General features: G+C 42.1%; 1 protein-coding gene across 1 annotated transcript in view; it reads left to right on the forward strand.

Moving 5' to 3' along the window:
- Window positions 1-257: 257 nt before the first annotated feature.
- The window catches only part of LOC106600512 (solute carrier family 71 member 1), a 32,135-nt gene continuing 8,637 nt past the window's right edge, over window positions 258-23,755 (forward strand). The window contains exons 1-7 of the mRNA XM_014191922.3: window positions 258-453; window positions 7,150-7,245; window positions 11,079-11,141; window positions 16,330-16,457; window positions 16,793-16,907; window positions 17,109-17,327; window positions 21,588-21,701. Coding sequence (XP_014047397.1) covers window positions 373-453; window positions 7,150-7,245; window positions 11,079-11,141; window positions 16,330-16,457; window positions 16,793-16,907; window positions 17,109-17,327; window positions 21,588-21,701 — 816 coding nt within the window. The 5' untranslated portion in view covers window positions 258-372. The remainder of the gene's footprint in view (window positions 454-7,149; window positions 7,246-11,078; window positions 11,142-16,329; window positions 16,458-16,792; window positions 16,908-17,108; window positions 17,328-21,587; window positions 21,702-23,755) is intronic.

The following is a 23,755-nucleotide window of genomic DNA, read 5'->3' on the forward strand; positions in this document are numbered from 1 at the left end:
CTAATGTTAGCTTGCTGGCAAATTTTTGCTAGGTTAGGGGTTAAGGTTGAGTTAAGGCCAGGGGAAGTGTCAGTTAAAAGGGTTAGCTAAGTAGTTGAAAAGTTGCTAAAATTGACTGTGATGACATTCGAACTCGCAACCATTGGGTTGCTAGACGTTCACGTTATACGCCCACCCAGACCATTAACCATACCAAACGTAACATATCATACTATTTAAATTGTCCTGGATTTATGTTACGTCTCGTCTATGTAACCAGGCTGCAACATGGTCATTGGCATTGGGAAATCACTTAGCTAGATAGCCAGACAAGGCGAATTCAAACATTCCTGAAGTTACCGCTCCGACATCAAAAATGGACATAAATTAACAATGACGAGGGAGAAAAAGAAAAAGCGGCTGAACCGCAGCATTCTTCTGGCAAAGAAAGTTATTATAAAAGATGGAGGCAGTGTGAGTTAAATATTTATATTCGTTAGCCTGATACTCTAGATAGCTAGCTAGATTGTCATTTGTTGCATAATATTGGTACCTAGCTAGCATTATATTTTGGTTTGCTTACTTTGCGAAATGAACCAGTTGTTTGCTTTAGCTGGCCGGTTTACACGTTAACTCAGTCTGTCAAAATAACAGCTGGCTTGAGCGTAAAGCTAATGTTAGTTGGTAAACATTTTACAGGAACCATACGCCGAGCAAGTCATCTTCGGCTATCATCTTCGACACTCTTATCCTGTGTTTTGTCTGAGTTACTAGCTATGTATGTCATACAATGTAGCTAACGTTCGTTGGCCAGCTAGGTTATTATATATCCACTTGCCCCATAAGTGGATGCGCTAGCTAGTAGCAAAGCTAATCAGACAATATCGAACACCATTTAGCTGTTGATCTGAAGCATGAGGTTGAGGGCTAGCGAGCTAAAATTCATGAATGTAGATGTCATCTGAAAGGACTGAATCAAACTTCATGAATTGTTGTCAGTTCATGGCTTTGTCAGTTTTTGACAGTAACGTTATTACAACAAGGCTGCAGCTAGCGACATTTGTTTTATCTTGAGACCCACTGCATCCTGATCGCACTTCCGGGTCACGGATTCTTTTGGAATGGTCCGCGCTCGTCGGGATCCTTGGCACCTCCCTACTTAATTTACACGGTTATTGTTCTATTTAGTTATTAATACTTATTTCCAAGTGAAAAAGGTATTAGGAACGTGTATATGTAAAACATTTTTTATTCTATTTATGATCAGTTTTCATATGCACTTAAAATAGTAGGTACCCTTTTATTTAAATTATTATTTTGTATTTTATTTCTCAGAATAGTTCCTGATTATACTAAAGAGGGTTTTTAGTCTCTCTTACTACTGAGAACCCTTGGTTTGGTCTTGAACATAATTTTCTGATGAGTTGAATTTCAAAAGCCGGATAACAACTAGCTCAGTTTATGGTGTAAGCTATTTTCACTTTAAGGTGACTTAAATGGTGCAGATCTCGGTTCCTTATCGCTTACGTTCACTGCTATGTTTTTGACTCATCCTACAGTTTCTACTTTTATATAATCTTTGTTGGTCTGTCTTTGTCTATAGTTTCTCCTAATGCTTGGGGGTTACGAAACAATGCGCAAGGCCTTATTTTTATTTGCTAAACAATTTTGAACATATTTTTGCTTTTTTCAAGAGTCTCACTCAATTTCTGCTGATGCCAACTTCTGGAGGTCACAGTGGGGCAACAATATTTGGCTTTCCCATGGATCTGATTGCTCTGCTGGTGTCGTTACAATGAAAAATACCTTTGGTGGTAATATTCTACACTTGGAATGTGACCCCTTTGGTCACTTTATTTGTCTTGTGATCAGTTACAATGACATTACGCTCATTACTGGAAACTTCTACGGGTACAACACCAAAAATGAGAATGATGAGTTGCTTGAATATGTAGAGAAACATATTCTTCATTGGTTATCTACATTTCCCAATTTGTTATTATTGATAGGAGGGGACTTTAACATTACTTTAACAAAAATCTAATTGCAAGAACTGGGAGCCTTTTAAATTTGAGGTGTCCAAATACCTTAGAAAACATGGTAGTAATCTTGCTAACACCAGAAGAGCTGAGGAGGAAAAGGTGATCATTAAGATAACTTCCCTTTCTCAGAGATCCCCAGCTGGCCCCTCGGGGGAGGAGAAGATGGAACTGATTGAGTTACAAAATAAACTGGATAATATATATAGATTAAAAGCAGAAGGAGCCTTTATTAGATCTAGGAAAAAATGGAGGATGGATTCATCCTATTTCTTTAGACTTGAGAAATTTCACTCTACAAATAACACTATCCATAAGTTAAACATTGATGGTGTTATTACAGATAACCAAAAATGTATCGCTAAATACTGTAGCAATTTTTACAGGAAATTGTATAGCTCTACGTACTGTCAGGAATCCACAGATGTTTTTTGACTCACTGAATAATGTTCATTCTATCAGTGATACAGAATCGAAATTATGTGATGAACCCATCAAGGTTGAAGAGATTGTAGTCTATCAAACATCTAAAGAACAATAAATGATGGAATTACTTTAGAATTCTTTTTAGAGAGTATTAAAAATAATGTTCTCCCTCCTACAATGAGTCAGGGGTTAATAACACTGATACCTAAGCCTAAAAAATAAGTGCTGCTCATCGATAACTGGCGTCCAATTTGTCTTCTTAATAATGACTATAAGATATTAGCCTTACTACTTGCAAAAATAATTAAAGACGTCCTGGATGCAATCATTGATGAAACACAGTCTGGCTTTATGAGGAACAGACATATTTCTAACAATATCAGACTAGTATTAGACATACTTGACTACTCAGACCTAATAACTGAGGATAGCTTCATATTTTTTGATTTTTATAAACTATTTGATACAGTAGAGCATCAGTTCCTCTTCCACTCCCTTGAGAAATTTGGCTTTGTGGATTTTTTCTGTAAGGCTATTAAGACTCTATACAAATGGTAACAGCTCTATCAAATTGAAATATGGCACCTCACCTAGATTTGAGTTAAAGAGAGGAATTAGGCAAGGCTGTCCCATCTCTCCGTATCTGTTTTAATTAATCACCCAACTTCTTACAAATTCTTTAAATAATAGTCCCGTACAAGGTATTTCCATAGCTGGTAAAGAAATTATTATAAGCCAACTGGCTGATGATACTACACTTTTTCTGAAAGATGCTAACCAAATTCCCATATCGATTAATGTGATTACAATCTTTTTCCAAAGTGTCTGGTCTATATCTCAACATGAATAAATGTTAACTCATGGCTGTCAAAGATTGTGTGACACCTTCATATTATGATATTCCAGTGAAAGAAGAACTTACATATTTAGGCATAACCATTACCCAGGATCAGAAGTCTAGAGGCTTACTAAATGTTAACCCTCTTATTAAAAAAACCCATAAGCTAAATCAATGGCTAAAGAGGGACTTATCTTTAAAAGGAAGAGTCCTAATAACCAAGGCTGAAGGTCTAGGCTAACATATGGCACTCTATCTTTATATCTTGACGGTAAAATAAGCAAGGAGATAGACCAGATGCTTTTAAATTTTCTGTGGAGAAACCGTACCCATTACATTAGGAAAACTGTTGTAATGAACACGTATGAGTATGTTGGGCTGAATTTTCTGGACTTTACTACCTTAAATAATACTTTTAAGATCAATTGGATAGAACAATTCCTAGGAAGACCCACTTCTATGTGGAATTTTATTCCTCATCATGTCTTCTCTACTTTTGGTGACCTTAACTTCATGTTGGTTTGCAATTATAATATTGACAAAGTTCCAGTGAAACTGCTTTTCATCGGCAGGTTTTCTTGTCATTAGAGGTCGACCGATTATGTAGTTGGTTAAATGGTGACTTTAATGAACAGATTGAATTTGGAGCCGCATTTTTTTTCTTCCTGTGAGCGATGAGTGGTTTTTAGCAGAGCCGTTGGAAAGGAAGTGGAGTCCCAGAGTGGTGCTTAAGTGGAGCGATGAGCGGGATTTCTGACTGCTCAACACCGCTCACATGGCTGAGACTCAGATTTTTCACTTAAAATATATGCCAAACAAAAACCCTTGATTTCGAAGTTTAACAAACCCTACAACTCTATACACATCGATCATTTTGAACAATTTGCACTGAACATTTTACAAAAATACATTCACTGGAAGAACTGCAGTTGCAAAGTTTGGTAACAGAGTTTTGATAAAATCTCCCTCAGTTTGTGACCACGTTTTCTAAAAACTGTAAAATATCTGCTCTGAATACAGATTCAAAGATGTCTGCAGACACAGTGGGTGGGGTGTCAGCTATGACGTGACACCTTGAGTTTAAAAAAATTGCTTTTGGTTATTGAACTACACTAAGTGAAGTGGATTTACATCTGGTAAAATAATTGTGGTAATGGAATTGCATCATGGATCCCTGATCCACTACACAGAAATGCATAATTATGGATATGTCACAACCACCATGAAGAGAATATCTTAAATTGGTACATAAATATGCAATATCCGCCTTTGCATATTTAATATTATTCTACTCACTGGTTATTATTTTAATGAGCTCCGCCACCAAACAAGACCAAATTTGGTTGGTCCAGACCAAATCTGAAACCAATCATAGACGTCTGTTTCACAAGTTTGGACATCAAAGAACAGTAGAGTTCAGTAGAGTGCAGTAAAGTACAGTACATTATAGTGTTCTCGAATCTAGTGCGCTCTGCTGTATACTGTGCTGCACTCAACTCCACTTTTTTTTTGCTGTACTCAGGGTTGGAACAAACTTAACATTTTATGTAATTGAGAAAACCGGTGTCATAATGTATTTTTTTGTGAACATCCTTTCTGAATTTCAAAGTAATCCAAGAAGTAATAATCTAGTTTTTCAAAAGTATCTGTAATCTGATTGCAATATTTTTGCTGGTAATGTAACGGATTACTTAAAAAAAACTAATATTAGTTGGCAGGGGTCTTTACTTCAACATTATTGTGGCTTGATGTATTTCTAATACCTTTTTAAGACTTTCTGGTAGATATTTTCTAGACTCCTTTTCCATCTGTTTGACAAGAAATCAAAGCCTTTGCTTATTCCTAATTGTTAGGATGGACAATGTACACTACCGTTCAAAAGTTTGGGGTCACTTAGAAATGTCCTTGTTTTTGAAATACATTTTTTTGTCCATTAAAATAACATAAAATTGATCAGAAATACAGTGTAGACGTTCAGGTTGTAAATGACTATTGTAGGTTGAAATGGCAGAATTTCTTTTTTTTAATGGAATATCTACATAGGCGTACAGAGGCCCATTATCAGCAACCATCCCTCCTTTGTTCCAATGGCACGTTGTGTTAGCTAATCCAAGTTTATCATTTAAAAAGGCGAATTGATCATTAGAAAACCCTTTTGCAATGATGTTAGCACAGCTGAAAACTCAACGTCAACAGTGAAGAGGCGACTCCTTCTAGACAGAGTTTAAAAGAAAAACCCATATCTTAGACTGGCCAATAAAAGATTAAGATGGGCAAAAGAACACAGACACTGGACAGAGGAAGATTGAAAAAGTGTTATGGACAGACGAATTTAAGTTTGAGGTGTTCTGATCACAAAAAAGAACATTCGTGAGATGCAGAAAAAATGAAAGGATGCTGGAGGTGTGCTGGTGGAGGCAATGTGATGGTCTGGGGATGCTTTGGTGGCGGTAAAGTGGGAGATTTGTACAGAGAAAAAGGGATCTTGAAGAAGGAAGGCTATCACTCCATTTTGCAATGCCATGCCATACCCTGTGGACAGCGCTTAATTGGAGCCAATTTCCTCCTACAACAGGACAATGGCCCAAAGCACGGCTCCAAACTATGCAAGATCTATTTAGGGAAGAAGCAGTCAGCTGGTATTCTGTCTATAATGGGGTGGCCAGCACAGTCACCGGATCTCAACCCTATTGAGCTGTTGTGGGAGCAGCTTGACCGTATGGTACGTAAGAAGTGCCCATCAAGCCAATCCAACTTGTGGGCGGTGCTTCAGGAAGCATGGGGTGAAATCTCTTCAGATTACCTCAACAAATTGACAAATTAAAATGCCAAAGGTCTGCAAGGCTGTAATTGCTGCAAATGGAGGATTCTTTGATTCTTCAATCACCACCTTCCGGAGACACCTGAAACCCCACCTCTTTAAGGAATACCTAGGATAGGATAAAGTAATCCTTCTAACCCCCCCCCCCCCTTAAAATATTTAGATGCACTATTGTAAAGTGGTTGTTCCACTGGATATCATAAGGTGAATGCACCATTTTGTAAGTCGCTCTGGATAAGAGCGTCTGCTAAATGACTTAAATGTAAATGTAAATGTTTGAGGACACTATTATTTCAATTAAAAATCATTATTTATAACCTTGTGAACGTCTTGACTATATTTCCTATTTATTTTGCAACTAATTTCATGTATGTTTTCATGGAAAACAAGGAAATGTATAAGTGACCCCAAACTTTTGAACGGTAGTGTAGGCTTGGCCATGATACTCAGCTGGTTGATAAAGTGAATCAGGTTAGTTACAACTGGGCTTGGAGCGAAAACCTACAGGATGGTAGCTCTCCAGGAACTGGGTTGGAGAGCCTTGACCTAGGCTATGTCAGTCAGTTGCCATTCTTGACATTGCATACTTTGTGGTCTGGAACGCACACACACTATCTTGTTTAGCTGGACCTGCCCTACTTTACAGCCACCATGGCTTTCACACCTCCCCGTCAAGGCTCCCATGTCCCTGCTTCCCTCTCTGGGAAGTGTACACCGTTGGATTCCTCCATGGGCTTTTAAAAAGCCTTGGATTGGTGTAAGTATGGGCTGGACTAGAAGGAGTTTTCATCATATGTCTTACACCAGTCATTTGCTTTTAAATCCATGAAGAGAAATTAACAAGTGCACACTTAGGGCAGTCTCGCTCACTCACTCACTGACTAACCTATTACCCAGCACCTGTTCAAATTTGGTGGATTTTGTGCACACTACTTTTGAAATGTATATTGTCTGTCATCTTACGGTTTTCCCTAATCTCTCTTCTTTTCTCTCACCCTCTTTTCTCCTCTCTTTTGTTTTTCCATCCTCTCATCGCCATGCTTTAGCCCCAGGGGATGGTTGAGCCCAGTGTCTTGCATGCTGTGGTGGTTATCTTCCTGGAATTCTTCTCCTGGGGGCTTCTCACCACGCCCATGCTTACGGTAGGTAAACTACCACCACACGTCTGAGCCCACCCAGCCGCTCCACTAACACAGGCCTACCTAGGGATACATACAGTACAGAAGGGGTTGCTCACCACACCCATGCTTACAGTAGGTAAACCGCCACACACCTGAGCCCACCTGCCTGGAACACAAGCTTACCTAAGCCTACATTACAGTAGGGATACAACACATGCTCACCATGCTCATGGTAAGTAAACGTCCATACACCCGAGCACACCTATTCCCAAGCTTACTGTACATTGTGCTACCCACAGTAGGTATAGGCCGACACATGCTCACCACGCCCATGATCACTGTAGGTAGGTTAACCACCAACTGTTCCCTTACATACTGTATGAAAACAAGCTTACTTAGGGCTACAGTACATAGTTGGGTACATAATGTACATACAGTAGAGACAACACGTGCGTTTATGTTTGAGTCATGTAACAGACACTCTTATCCAGAGCAACTTACAGTAGAGCAGGGTTAACTCTGTCCTAGGGACATCAGGGGGTGCACGTTTTGGTTTTTGCCCTAGCACTACACAGCTGATTCAAATAATCAACTAATCATCAACTTGGGCTCAAGTGTGACTCACGCACCTAAGCCCAACTGCTCCCCTCCCTTGCTTAGGGATACATACAGTTGGGATGTACCGGTGACTGCTAAAATAAAGGAAACACTTGAGTAAATACAAGGTGTATTGATAGCAGGTGGTTCCGCACAGGTGTGGTTCCTGAGTTAATTAAGCAATTTAAAACATCCCATCATGCGTAGGGACATAAAAAAAAAAAGCCCAGTTGCCCATTTATTTTGGCTACCATGGCTAGAAGAGATCTCGGTAACTTTGGTCCTTTGAGACCCCTCTTTGTGTCAATTCACCAGATCTCAACCCAATTGAACACTTGTGGGAGATTTTGGAGCACTGCCTGAGACAGTTTTCCACCACCATCGACAACACACCAAATGATGGAATTTCTCATGGAAGAATGGTGTCACATCCCTCCAACAGAGTTCCAGCTCGTGGTGGCCCAACACCCTATTAAGACACTTTATGTTAGTTTCCTGTACAATACATGCTCATTGCTCACCCCGCCCATGATCAGGGTAAACTACAACTGAAATGTTTCATCATGTGTTGGTCATTGTTGCGTGTCCTGTCATTGATGATGCATGCTGTGATTAAAAAAAAATCCCAAATTGGGATTAATGAAGTAATACTCTACTCTCATAACTATAAGGTGTGACTGCTCATGAGAAACCACATACACAGCCTACCGCAGAGCCTTACATTACGATGTAATGTCTTTCATCAATTTCTCAGATCTCTGTATTAGTCTCTGAGCCACACCCGCCACTAAACACTAGTGATGGGGGAAAAATCCATACAGTTACATATCGGGATATTATTTTTGACGATGTATCGTTTTCACAATATTATTTTTGCGCTAGTTGGCTGTACCTGCACCAAAGATCCCGTGTTTTTTTCTTCATAGCTGGTTCTCCATCTTCTTTTAAATAGGGAGCCAATTTGTTTTCAGCATTTTTATTTCCATGACTGATCAAAACTTGTTTTCTCATGGCTCCCTCTTGTCCCTCTGCAACATACATATGGTGAGCAATATGTTTTCAACATTGAATCGCAATAAAATCACAGTACATATAGAATTGTGAGTTTTGTTACACATTGTATCGGCACCAAAGTATCGTGATAATATCGTATCGTGAATTCTCTCGCAATTCCCAGCCCTACTAAACACAAGTTCATTATATGTTTCTCTGGATAAGAGAGTCTGCTAAATGACCTAAATGTATGTTAATAATCCCCTCCACCCCAACAGGACTGTTTAATGCATTCATAATGACTGGTTATAATGCATTCATTCCTCCCACCCCACTCCTTCATAATTCTGTCCTAAGCCCAACCAGACTACCAGGGAGTGACATTTCCCAACAAACAGCTCCACAAACAGCTATGAATAATTGAATTGATAATCAAATGTTCAGGGCCTGATAATGCAGTCTGTGTTGTGGGAATGAGAGGCTCAGTGTCGACAGATGGTACTTGGCTGAGCAATATGAAAAAGACACCAAGCAGTGTATCAAGGTGTCTTTTGCTTTTGAAAGGGCTTGTCAAAGGGAGTGGGAGAGAGAAGGTTAGTGAGTGGTTGTTGTTAAACTATAGATGTTGTAGACACACATCCGGGCACACACGACTCCCCTCAATGGACGGACTAATCATATCAGACAAACTATATAGTAGTGAATATGAATTGAAAATGCATTGTTTGTGTTCAGGACCATGTGATCTGTTTTTCATCCATTTCCTGGAACCTACATTTACCTTTGCTACCAGTGAGCTACTTTTCCCCACCAAACAAATGATAAACAACTAAATCTACAGCCCACATTATGAACAGTTTCAAATGATTTGTTTGAAGTCAGTGCTATGTGTTGTTCATTAGAGTGTTTCTTACTGGACAAGTTCAGATACCGCCTCGTTTCACTCCATTTCGGAGTGTTTTCTTCTGTTTCGCACCCACTGAACATGACCCTGGTCTGTGTGGAGGGTTAGTGGTGCTTATTCTGACAATGAAAATCTGTTCCACTTACTATATCTCCCAGGGGGCGGTTAACATTTGCGTGTTGGGTTAATCAGAGAGCAGTGGAAAGAGACGCTGGCTTCACTGTTTCCACTCAGGTCCTCCTTAGTTAGGTGCACAGTGAGCTCCCACTGTGCTCTATCCATTTACCTGTTCCTGTTACAGTACTCTCGCATGCATCACCCTCTCTCACTCTACCCACTGAGGTTCCCACTTTCATTAGCCACAGCCAGAGCCTCTCTCAGCCTCACCAAACCCACTATATTCTGCATCTGTGCAGGAAAACTCTCTCAGGGCAGGGTTTCCCAATCTCGGTCCTGGGACCCCCCTGGGTGCACGTTTGAGTTTTTTTGCCCTAGCACTACACAGCTGATTCAAATAACCAACTTATGATCAACTTTCATTATTTCAATCAGCTGTGTAGTGCTAGGGTAAAAACCAAAATGTGCACCCAAGGGAGGCCCCAAGACTGAGTTTGGGTAAGCCTGTTTTAGGGGCCTTGAATGGCTTCTACTTCCCATTTTGTTTGGTCCATGTCCTCCTGACCAATAGTCAAACCCTGTATGTGTTTGTTCTCTTAGTCCTGTGTAAACACTCACAGGGTCATGATCCTACTGGTGTCAATGACCCCTCCCTCACCTGCTCTGAAACGGAGTTCCTCACCAATACTGTCTGTAGACTTTGAACTGCATCACATTTGTTTTAGGCTGAATTTGCACCATCATGCCTGACCTCTGTTTGTGAATAGTACATTTTGTTAGGCAATCAAGGTGTACTTTAAGTGTGTTATTTACACAGTGTGCTAGAGTCTCTCCCCTCAACCTTTCTATATCAGTTTCCATGATCTAACTGAAAGTTTGTTCCCTCAGTATCTCAGACCCAGAAAGGTCACTATTAGGTAATGGAGCGGATATTGTTAATGGGTACCGTCAGGTCAGTGTGCTGTAGTTTGACTAACTGAAGTTACTGTAGTCAACACGAGCCACTGTATGTCATTACATAGGTCTGTTACACTGTACTAATATAGACACAACAGTTTTGTTTTCTCAGTGTCACTTTATTTTGGGTGGGGGGGGGGTGTGTGTGTGTGTGTGTGTGTGTGCTTTGCTTCAGAATGATTAACGCTGAAGTGTATAGCAGTCACTGTACTGTGTGGGTCACTTTACTGTAGGCTACTGTATGGACACAACAGTTGATGATGTCTTATCTGTGTTTGTTTCCCAGGTCTTACATGAAACATTCCCTCAACACACATTCCTGATGAATGGGCTTATTCACGGTGTCAAGGTAAGATGACAACAGTTAACAGCAGCCTAGCCTGTTGCTCTCTAGTCTGGAGCCAGGACACTTTAGGTAGGATAACAACAGTTTTTTGACATTTATTTTTTGTTATTTAACCAGGTAGGCCAGTTGAGAACAAGTTCTCATTTACAACTGTAACCTGGCCAAGATAAAGCAAAGCAGTGCGACAAAAACAACACAGAGTTACACATGGGATAAACAAACGTACAGTCAATAACACAATAGAAAAATCTATATACAGTGTGTGCAAATGTAGTAAGATTAGGGAGGTAAGGCAATAAATAGGCCATAGTGGCGAAATAATTACAATTTAGCATTAACACTGGAGTGATATATGTACAGATGATGTGCAAGTAGAGATACTGGGATGCAAATGAGCAACAACAAAAAAAACTATATGGGGATGAGGTAGTTGGGTGGGCTATTTACAGATGGGCTGTGTACAGGTGCAGTGATCGGTAGGTAAGCTGCTCTGACAGCTGATGCTTAAAGTTAGTGAGGGAGATATAAGTCTCCAGCTTCAGTGATTTTTGCAATTCTTTCCAGTCATTGGCAGCAGAGAACTGGAAGGAAAGGCGGCCAAAGTAGGTGTTGGCTTTGGGGATTAGCAGTGAAATATACCTGCTGGAGCGTGTGCTACGGGTGGTTGTTGCTATGGTGACCGATGAGCTGAGATAAGGCAGGGCTTTACCTAGCAAAAACGTATAGATGACCAGGAGCCAGTGTGTTTGGCGACAAGTATGAAGCGAGGGCCAGCCAACGAGAGCATACAGGTCACAGTGGTGGGTGGTATATGGGGCTTTGGTGACAAAACGGATGGCATTGTGATAGACTACATCCAATTTGCTGAGTAGAGTGTTGGAGGCTATTTTGTAAATGACATCGCTGAAGTCAAGGATCGGTAGGATAGTCAGTTTTACGAGGGTATGTTTGCAGCGTGAGTGAAGGAGGCTTTGTTGCAAAATAGGAAGCTAGATTTAATTTTGGATTGGAGATGCTTAATGTGAGTCTGGAAGGAGAGTTTACAGTCTAACCAGACACCTAGGTATTTGTAGTTGTCCACATATTCTAAGTCGGAGCCATCTAGAGTAGTGATGCTAGTCGGGCGGGCGGGTGCGGGCAGCAATCGGTTGAAGAGCATACATTGAGTTTTAATAGCATTTAAGAGCAGTTGGAGGCCACGGAAGGAATGTTGTATGGCATTGAAGCTCGTATGGAGGTTTGTTAACAGTGTCCAAAGAAGGGCCAGATGTATACAGAATGTTGTCGTCTGCGTAGAGGTGGATCAGAGAATCACCAGCAGCAAGAGCGACATCATTGATATTTACAGAGAAAAGAGTCGGCCCGAGAATTGAACCATGTGGCACCCCCATAGAGACTGCCAGAGGTCCGGACAACAGGCCCTCCGATTTGACACACTGAACTCTATCTGAGAAGTAGTTGGTGAACCAGGCGAGGCAGTCATTTGAGAAACCAAGGCTATTGAGTCTGCCGATAAGAATGCGGTGATTGACAGAGTCAATTGGCCAGGTCGATGAAGACGGCTGCACACTACTGTCTTTTATTGATGGTGGTTATGATATCATTTAGGACCTTGAACGTGGCTGAGGTGCATCCATGACCAGTTCGTAAACCAGATTGCATAGTGGAGAATAGAGGTCGACCGATTATGATTTTTCAACGCCGATACCGATTTATTGGAGGGCCAAAAAAGCCGATACCAATTAATCGGCCGATTTTATTTTAATTTTTTGTAATAATGACAATTACAACAATACTGAATGAACACTTATTTTAACTTAATATAATAAATCAATAATCAACTTAGCCTCAAATAAATAATGAAACATGTTCAATTTGGTTTAAATAACATGAGTCTTCAATATTCCCAGGTAAGAAGTTTTAGGTTGTAGTTATTATAGGACTATTTCTCTCGATACGATTTGTATTTCATATACCTTTGACTATTGGATGGTCTTATAGGCACTTTAGTATTGATAGTGTAACAGTATAGCTTCCGCCCCTCTCCTCGCTCCTACCTGGGCTTGAACCAGCCACCCTCGAAGCAGCGTTACCCATGCAGAGCAAGGGGAACAACTACTCCCAAGTCTCAAAGCGAGTGACGTTTGAAACGCTATTAGCGCGCACTCCACTAATTAGCTAGCCATTTCACATCGGTTACACCGGCCTAATCTTGGGAGTTGATAGGCTTGAAGTCATAAACAGCAATAAAGTGCTGTTTGAATGAATGCTTACGAGCCTGCTGGTGCCTACCACCGCTCAGACTGCTGTATCAAATATCAAATCATAGACTTAATTATAATATAATAAACACACAGAAACACGAGCCTTAGGTCATTAATATGGTCGAATCCGGAAACTATCATCTCGAAAACAAAACGTTTATTCTTTCAGTGAAATACGGAACCGTTCCGTATTTTATCTAACGGGTGGCATCCCTAAGTCTAAATATTCCTGTTACATTGCACAACCTTCAATGTTATGTCATAATTACGTAAAATTCTGGGAAATTAGTTCGCAACGAGCCAGGCGGCCCAAACGGTTGCATATACCCTGACTCTGCATGCAATGAATGCAAGAGAAGTGCCACAATTTCACCTGGTTAATATTGCCTGCTAACCTGGATTTCTTTTAGCTAAATATGCAGGTTTAAAAATATATACTTCTGTGTATTGATTTTAAGAAAGGCATTGATGTTTATGGTTAGGTACAGTTGTGCAACCGTTGTGCTTTTTTCGCAAATGCGCTTTTGTTAAATCATCCCCCGTTTGGCGAAGTTGGCTGTCTTTGTTAGGAAGAAATAGTCTTCACAGTTCGCAACGAGCCAGGCGGCCCAAACTGCTGCATATACCGACTCTGTTGCAAGAGGTGACACATTTTCCCTAGTTAAAAGAAATTCATGTTAGCAGGCAATATTAACAAAATATGCAGGTTTAAAAATATATACTTGTGTATTGATTTTAAGAAAGACATTGATGTTTATGGTTAGGTACACGTTGGAGCAACGACAGTCCTTTTTCGCGAATGCGCACCGCATCGATTATATGCAACGCAGGACAGGCTAGATAAAGTAGTAATATCATCAACCATGTGTAGTTAACTAGTGATTATGATTGATGGATTGTTTTTTTATAAGATAAGTTTAATGCTAGCTAGCAACTTACCTTGGCTTTTTACTGCATTCGTGTAACAGGCAGGCTCCTCGTGGAGTGAAATGTAAAGCAGGTGGTTAGAGCGTTGGACTAGTTAACCGTAAGGTTGCAAGATTGAATCCCCGAGCTGACAAGGTAAAAATCTGTCATTCTGCCCCTGAACAAAGCAGTTAACCCACCGTTCCTAGGCCGTCATTGAAAATAAGAATGTGTTCTTAACTGACTTGCCTATTTAAATAAAGGTGTAAAAAATCGGCAAATCGGTGTCCGAAAATACCGATTACCGATTTGTTATGAAAACTTGAAATCGGACCCAATTAATCGGCCATTCCAATTAATCGGTCGACCTCTAGTGGAGAAGGTACGGTGGGATTCGAAATGGTCGGTGATCTGTTTTGTTAACTTGGCTTTCGAAGACTTTAGAAAGGCAGGGCAAGATGGATATAGGTCTGTAACAGTTTGGTTACAGACTAATTAGTAGACTAATTGAATCGGGTGTGTTAGTTTAGGGCTACAACAAAAATGTGAAACGTCTGGTGATCCCTGAGGAGAGGGTTGGGAAACCCTGCTCTAGCCTGTAGCTAGGACACCCTGTAGGTAAGAAAACGCTATGCTAGCCGCTGCCTAGCGAGGACACTCGTCACTCACTAGGTTGGATACGAGAACGACCCGTCATGATAGAATTCTCTGTGCCAAGTACTGTGTGTTTGTTGTACCACTGACAGCTGCAGTAGTGCATGGCGTCTTATCTCATGTAGCCTAAACTCAAAATGTTACATTTTAATCTCCGGTGGTCTGTTTAGTGGGGTGTGTAGATGATGGCAGTATGGCTAGTATACACTTGAGAATACAAAACATTAAGAACACCTGCTCTGTCCATAGACTGACTAGGGGAATCCAGGGGAATGCTATGATCCCTTATTGATATCACATTCAGAGTAGATGAAGGGAAGGAGACAGTTTTAAAGAAGGATTGTTAAGCCTTGAGACATGGATTGTGTATGTGTGCCATTCAGAGAGTGAATAGGCAAACCAAAATATTTAAGTGCCTTTGAACGGGGATGGGTTTCCTGTGTGGTCCACCACCCAAAGGACATCCAGCCAACTTGACACAACTGTGGGAACCATTAGGAAGGTTTTCCTAATGTTTGCTATACTCAGTGTAGTAAGCTATGTCATGGGAAAGCATGGACTACTGGAATAGAGCTACATGTGTAAATGATTGTACATAACTGTAGTTAGTTACTCAGTAGCTCAGTACACAGCTCAATGAGGTCTCATTTCTTTCACCCCTTTGTCTCCTCTCCCTCTCTCCTCTTTTTCTCTCCTTTTTTCTCTCTCCCTCTTTCTTCCTCCCTCCATCTCTTTCTCTGTCTTCCTCTCTCGCTCCATCTCCCTCTCTCTATACCCACCTCCTCTCTCCCTCTACTTTTTCCTCTCTCTTTCTCACTCCCTCTCTCTCCTTCCCTCTCCCTCTTTATTTCTCTGTGTTTAACTCTCTCTCCCTTTTTCTCACCCTCTTCCTCCCTCCCTCTCTCTTGCCCCCTCCTCTCCCTCTCTCCTCTTTCTCCCTCTTCATCTCTCTCCCTCTTCTGTCTGTCTGTCTCTCTCTCTCTCTCTCTCTCTCTCTCTCTCTCTCTCTCTCTCTCTCCTTTTCATTTTCTCTTTCTCCTTTTAATTTTTCCTCTCTCCCTCCCTCTTTATTTCTTCCTCTCTCCCTCTTCCCCTCTCCTTTCTCTCCCTCCTTTTTCTTCTCTCCCTCCCTCTTTATTTCTCTGTCTGTACCTCTCTCACTCTTTCTCTCACCCTCTCCTCTTTCTTTCTCCCTCTCTTCTTTTTCCTCTCTCTCCCTCCCCTCTTTATTTCTGTCCCTACATCTCTCCCTCTCTTTTTTATCGCTCCTCTTCCTGCCCCTCTCTCCTCTTTCCCTCTCGCCCTCCCTCTCTCTCGCTCTCTCTTCCCGCCCTCTCTCCACCACCCTCTCTTCCTCCTTCCCCTAGGGTCTGCTGTCGTTCCTGAGTGCTCCTCTGATTGGAGCTTTGTCAGACGTATGGGGGAGGAAGTCATTTCTACTGCTAACAGTCTTCTTCACCTGCGCCCCCATTCCTCTCATGAAGATCAGCCCATGGTGAAGTCACCTCTAAGATAACACACACTTCACTCTATGGCCTGTGATTGTACTGAGCCGGATTAAGCCTACTCATGGAATAAAAAGCATTGTCAACTTCAAGTGTGTAGAGACATGAACATGTTTTAAATTCTAGGAGTAGTCTATGCAACTGGCCCTATATCTCTGCCGTTCTGCTGTGGTTCAACCTATGTTAAAGTGGACCATCATTGTTGTGGTTTCTACAGTCACGATAGAGCTTTACAGACATGCTTACATTCCTCCTCTCTCCTTCCTCCCTGTCCTCTCTTCTCCCTCATCTCTCCTCCTATTTCCTCTTCTCCTCCTCGCTCCAGGTGGTACTTTGCAGCCATATCCATGTCCGGTGTGTTTGCAGTCACCTTCTCTGTGATCTTTGCGTATGTGGCAGACATCACAGCAGAACACGAGAGGAGCACAGCCTACGGTTTGGTGAGGAGTGATGCTGAATGACTAGATTTTAATGATAACACAGATGGAATACCTGTCAGTGTTATTTTTGTTGTCATATATTCTCGTAATGTTAGAATGACACCAGGTCTCCCTCTTCTCCCTTCCATCTATTCCTCACCTCCTTTTTCCTCCCCTCTCGCCCTTCCTCTCCCACTTCCTTTCCCTTTTCTCCCCTTCCAGGTGTCGGCCACGTTTGCAGCCAGCCTAGTGACCAGCCCAGCCATCGGAGCATACCTGTCTGTGACGTATGGAGACACCTTGGTAGTGATCCTGGCTACTGCCATCGCCCTGCTGGACATCTGTTTCATCCTGGTAGCTGTCCCTGAGTCACTGCCTGAGAAGATGAGACCGGCCTCCTGGGGGGCACCCATATCCTGGGAACAGGCTGACCCCTTCGCTGTGAGTACTGTACTAAATACTAATATACACTGAACAAAAATATAAATGCAACATGTAAAGTGTTTCATGAGCTGAAATAAAAGATCCCAGAAATTAGCCAAGTAAAGCCCCCCCCCACCAAACCCTCCCTTAACCCGGACGACGCTTGGCCAATTGTGCGCTGCCCTATGGGACACCCGATCACAGCCGGTTGTGATACAGCCTGGGATCAAACCCAGGTCTGTAGTGACGCCTCTAGCACTGCGATGCAGTGCCTTAGACCGCTGCGCCACTCGGGAGGCCAGATGTCTCAAGTTTTGCGGGAGCGTGCAATTGGCATGCTGACTGCAGGAATGTCCACCAGAGCTTTTGCCAGTGAATTGAATGTTCACTTCTTTATGATAAGCCGCCGCCAACGTAATTTTAATGGTTTGCTAATGTCAATGTTTTGAACAGAGTGCCCCATAGTTCCTCATGTTTCAGCATGATAGTGCATGGCCCAATGTCACAAGGATCTGTATACTATTCCTGGAAGCTGAAAATGTCCCAGTTCTTTCATGGCCTGCATACTCACTACACATGTCACCCGTTGAGCATGTTTAGGATGCTCTGGATCGACGTGTACGGCAGTGTGTTCAAGATCCAGCAACTTTGCACAACCATTGAAGAGGAGTGGGACAACATTCCACAGGCCACAATCAACAGCCTGATCAACTCTATACAAAGGAGATGTGTCGCGCTGCATGACGCAGATGGTGGTCACACCAGATACTGACTGTTTTTTTTAATCCACGCCCCTACTTAAAAAAAAAAAAAAAGTGCCTTGCAAAAGTCTTCATCCCCTTGGTGTTTTTCCTATTTTGTTGTATTACAACCTGTAATTTAAATGGATTTTTGGGGGATTTCATGTAATGGACATACACAAAATATTCAAAATTGGTGAAGGGAAATGAAAAAAATTACTTGTTTAAAAAAATTTTTTACTGAAAAGTGGTGTGTGCATATGTATTCACCCTATTTGCTATGAAGCCCCTAAATTAGATCTGGTGCAACCAATTACCTTCAGAAGTCACATAATTAGTTCTCTCTCAAAACAGGTCAGCGACAAAGTTGTGGAGAACTACAGATCAGGGTTTAGATATAAAAACATATCAGAAGCTTTGAACATCCCACGGAGAACCATTTTAATTCCATTCATTAAAAAAAAGGGAAGAATATGCCCACACAACAAACCTGCCAAGAGAGGGCCACCCACCAAAACTCACGGACCAGGCAAGGAGGGCATTAATCAGAGAGGCAACAAAGAGACCAAAGATAACACTGAAGGAGCTGCAAAGCTCCACAGCGGAGATTGGAGTATCTGTCCATAGGACCACTTTAAGCCATACACTCCACAGAGCTGGGCTTTGCGGAAGCGTGGTCAGAAAAAAGCTATTGCTTAAAGAAATAAATACGCGAACACGTTTGGTGTTCGCCAAAAGGCATGTGGGAGACTCCCCAAACATATGGAAGAAGGTACTCTGGTCAGATGAGAATAAAATTGAGCTTTTTGGCCATCAAGGAAAACGCTATGTCTCTTCAAGGAAAAAAGCTCTTATCACCCCGAGAACACGACCCCCACAGTGAAGCATGGCGGTGGCAGCATCATGCTGTGGGGCTGTTTTTCATCGGCAGGGACTGGGAAACTGGTCAGAATTAAAGGAATGATGGATGGCGCTAAATACAGGGAAATTCTTGAGGGAAACCTGTTTCCAGAGATCTGAGACGGGCGGAGGTTCATCTTCCAGCAGGACAATGACCCTAAGCATACTGCTAAAGCAACACTCGAGTGGATTAAGGGGAAACATTTAAATGTCTTGGAATGGCCTCAATCCAAATGAGACTCTGTGGTATGACTTAAAGATTGCTCTACACCAGCGGAACCCATCCAACTTGAAGGAGCTGGAGCAGTTTTGCTTTTAAGAATGGGCAAATATCCCAGTGGCTAGATGTGCCAAGCTTATAGAGACATACTCCAAGAGACCTACAGCTGTAATTGCTGCAAAAGGTGGCTCTACAAAGTATTGACTTTGGGGGGGGGAATAGTTATGCACGCTCAGGTTTTCAGTTTTTTTGTCTTATTTCTTGTGTGTTTCACAAGAAAAAATATTTTGCATCTTCAAAGTGGTAGGCATGTTGTGTAAATCAAGTGATGCAAACCCCCCAAAAATCTATTTTAATTCCAGGTTGTAAGGCAACAAAAGCCACTGTATATACAAAAGTATTTGGACACCCCTTCAAATTAGTGGATTTAGCTATTTCAGCCACAGCCATTGCTGACAGGCGTAAAACATTGAGCACACAGCCATGTAATCTCCATAGACAAACATTGGCAGTAGAATGGCCTTACTGAACAGCTCAGTGACTTTCAACATGGCACCATCATAGGATGCCACCTTTCCAACAAGTCAGTTAGTCAAATTTCTGCCCTGCTAGAGCTGGCCCGGGCAACTGTAAGTGCTGTTATTGTGAAGTGGTAGGCCACACAAACTCACAGAACGGGACGGCGTAGCGCGTAAAAGTCTGTCCTCGGTTGTAACGCTCAGTCCCAGTTCCAAACTGCCTCTGGAAGCAAGGTCAGTACAATAACTGTTCGTCGGGAGCTTCATGAAATGGTTTTCTATGGTGGAGCAGCCGCACACAAGCATAAGATCACCATGCACAATGCCCTGCGTCAGCTGAAGTGGTGTAAAGCTCGCTGCCATTGGACTCTGGAGAAGTGGAAACAATGAATCACACTTCACCATCTGGCAGTCTGACTGACACATCTGGGTTAGGCGGATGCCAGAACAACGCTACCTGCCCGAATGCATAGTGCTAACTGTAAAGGTTGGTGGAGGAGCAATAATGGTCTGGTGCTGGTTTTAATGGTTTGGGCTAGGCTCCTTAGTTCCAGTGAAGGGAAATCTTAACGCTACAGCATACAATGACATTCTAGACGATTCTGTGCTTTCAACTTTGTGGCAACAGTTTTGGGAAGTCCCTTTCCTGTTTCAGCATAACAATGCCCCCGTGCACAAAGCAAAGTCCATACGGAAATGGTTTGTCGAGATCTGTGTGGAAGAACTTGACTGGCCTGCACAGAGCCCTGACCTCAACCCCAACGAACACGTTTGAGATTAATTGGAATGCCGACTGCAAGCCAGGTCTAATTGCCCAAAATCAGTGCCCGACCTCCCTATTGCTCTTGTGGCTGATTGTAAGCAAGTCCCCACAGCAATGTTCCAACATCTAGTGGAAAGCCTTCCCAGAAGAGTGGAAACTGTTGTAGCAGCAAAGGGGGGACCAACTCCATATTATTATTATTATTATTATTATTATTATTATTATTATTATTATTATTATTATACCTTTATTTCAACAAGGAACACAGACTGAGACCAAGGTCTCTTTTACAGCTGGGCCCTGCGTATACATGTTTACATATACAGTTTAGGTACAATGATTAAGAAACTACACAAGACAAACAAAACGATCACAGATAACACAAAAAAATACAGCAACAGATTACATTTACACATAGGTTATTCCCCTAACAGCACAAGAACTTGCATTACCCGAAACAGTTACAAGGAATTCAAAAATAAAATCCTCCAATAAATATTTAAAATGGGCAAGGGGGACAAAAGTCTCAAGTTTAAGTTTAGTCTGCAGGCTATTCCATAGGCAAGGAGCGTAATTAATCCCCATGATTTTGGAATGAGATGTTTGACGAGCAGCTGTCCACATACTTTTTGTCATGTAGTGTATCGGTGACCGACATATGCATATCTGTATGTGAAATCCATAGATTAGAGCCTAATGAATTTATTTCAATTGACTGATTTCCTTATATGAACTGTAACTCAGTAAAATATTTGAAATTGTTGCATGTTGCATTTATATTTTGGTTCAGTATATTATAGTACTGTCCTATACTGCCTCCTGGTGAGCACCCATATCCTGGGAGCAGGCTGACCCCGTCACTGTGAGTACTATGCTATACTATAGTACTATAACTGACTATACTATATTATACTACTGTACTTGACCTCCTGGGGAGCTCTTATCTCCTTGGAGCAGGTAGACCCCTTCGCAGTACTGACCTGTAGTATACTAGAATGTACTCTTAGATACTATTCTGCCTGAGGGGAGCCCCCATCTCTTGGGAACAGGACAACCAATCAGTGTTTGTGTGGCAATGAAATGAATGTGAATCTAATGTGTTGTGTTTCTTGTCTCTCTCTCTTGTCTCCCCTCCAGTCTTTGCGTAAGGTGGGCCAGGACTCCACGGTGCTTCTCATCTGCATCACAGTGTTCCTGTCTTACCTGCCTGAGGCAGGACAGTACTCCAGCTTCTTCCTCTATCTCAGACAGGTGCTGATCCCAAATACCTCCTAACCTCATCCTCTAAACCTAACCCCTTACCTCCCTGAGGGCGAACAGTACTCTAGCTTCTTCCTCTAACCCTTAAGCCTCAAATTGGGCAAGAGCTCATCGGAGCTGAGTACCGGCCCCTCAAATGTTCTACTGCTTGAGCTCCTGTTCTTCTTATAGAATATTAGCTCAAGTGTAAATATAAACAGTGCAGTCCAAGTCAAGCACTGCTACCCCCTAGGCACTTCCTCCTAGAGGTAGACAGGTACTCACCAGAACCAAACCAACCCCTAGTCTCAACCCTACCCCCTATATTTCTGTAATATATGATCTAAGTGATTGATAGTTGGTATTCAACAGTCATAAAAGTATGCCTTATTTACTTTGAAGGCTATGACTGAGGGAAGGAACAAGTATAAGAAGTCCCGCTGCGGCCTTCGCAGAGTCATCAAACGAGCAAAAGGACCATATAGGAATAAAGTGGAATCATATTACACAGGCTTCAACACCCACCACCTGTAACAGGGGCTACAGTCCATTACGGATTACAAAGGAAAACCCAGCCGTGATCTACCAGACGAACTCAATGCATTTTATGCACGCTTCGACAATAAAAACGCTGTGCGTGATGGCCCCCACCGACCCAGAGGACTGGATGTTCTCGCTCTCCGAGGTCGATGTGAGTGAAGTCTTTAATCAGGTGAGCACTGTCAAGGCAGGGGGCCGAACAGTAATCTAGGGCGCGTTCTCAGCATGCGCAGGGCAGGTCATTTTCAACCTCTCCTTGTCCCATTCCTGTTCCCAAGAACTCTAAGGCTTCATGGCACAAGGACTTCCGCCCTGTAGCACTCACATATGTAATCATGAAGTGCTTTGAAAGGCTGGTTATGGTACACATCATCCCAGACACCCTAGACCCACTCCAATTTGTGTACCGCCCCAACAGATCCATAAACGACGCAATCTCAATTGCACTCCACACTGCCTTCACCCACCTAGATAAGAGGAATACCTATGTGAGAATGGTGTTCATTGACTACAGCTCAGCGTTCAACACCATTGATCCCTCCAAGCTCGTCACCAAGCTTAGGACCTGGGACTGAACGCCTCCCTCTGCAACTTAGTCTTGGACTTCCTGACAGGCCGACCCCAGGTGGTGAGGGTAGGCAACATCACCACCGCAACTCTGACAGGTGTGTGTGTGCTTAGTCCCCTCCTGTACTCCCTGTTCACCCACGATTGCGTGGCCATGCACGACTCATCAAAATTGCTGACAACTTATTATGTGTCTTGTTAAGCACGTTTTTACTCCTGAACTTATTTAGTCTTGCAATAACAAAGGGGTTGAATAGTTATTTACTCAAGACATTCCAGCTTTTCATTTTTTATTCATTATTAAAAATATGTAAAACGTAACACTGTACATATCTTTCTACCCTTATCACTCCAGAATCCCTGCACATTGTAAATGTGGTATTGGAAATGACCGTGTGCGCGTGTGCATGCGCGTGTGCGAACACACACGCTAACGTTCAAAAGTTTGGGGTCACTTAGAAAGGTCCTTGTTTCAAAGAAAAACGCTTTTTTTTTATGTCCATTTTTAAAATAACTTCAAATTGATCAGAAATACAGTGTAGACATTGTTAATGTTGTAAATGACTACTGTAGCTGGAAGCGGCACATTTTTTATGGAATATCTACGTAGGTGTACAGAGGCCCATTATCAGCAACCATCGCTCCTGTGTTCCAATGGCACGTTGTGTTAGCTAATCCAAGTTTATCATTTTAAAAGGCTAATTGATCATTAGAAAACCCTTTTGCAATTATGTTACCACAGCTGAAAACTGTTGTTCTGATTAAAGAAGCAATACAACTGGCCTTTGGACTAGTTGAGTATCTGGAGCATCAGCATTTGTGGGTTCGATTACAGCCTCATAATGGCCAGAAACAAAGAACTTTCTTCTAAAACTTTTCTTTGCAACTCTGCCTAGAAGGCCAGCATCCCGGAGTCACTTTGACGTTGAGACTGGTGTTTAGTGGGTACTATTTAATGA

The sequence above is a fragment of the Salmo salar genome, chromosome 03, assembly GCF_965601325.2.
Source record: "Salmo salar chromosome 03, fSalSal1, whole genome shotgun sequence".
NCBI lineage: Eukaryota > Metazoa > Chordata > Actinopteri > Salmoniformes > Salmonidae > Salmo > Salmo salar.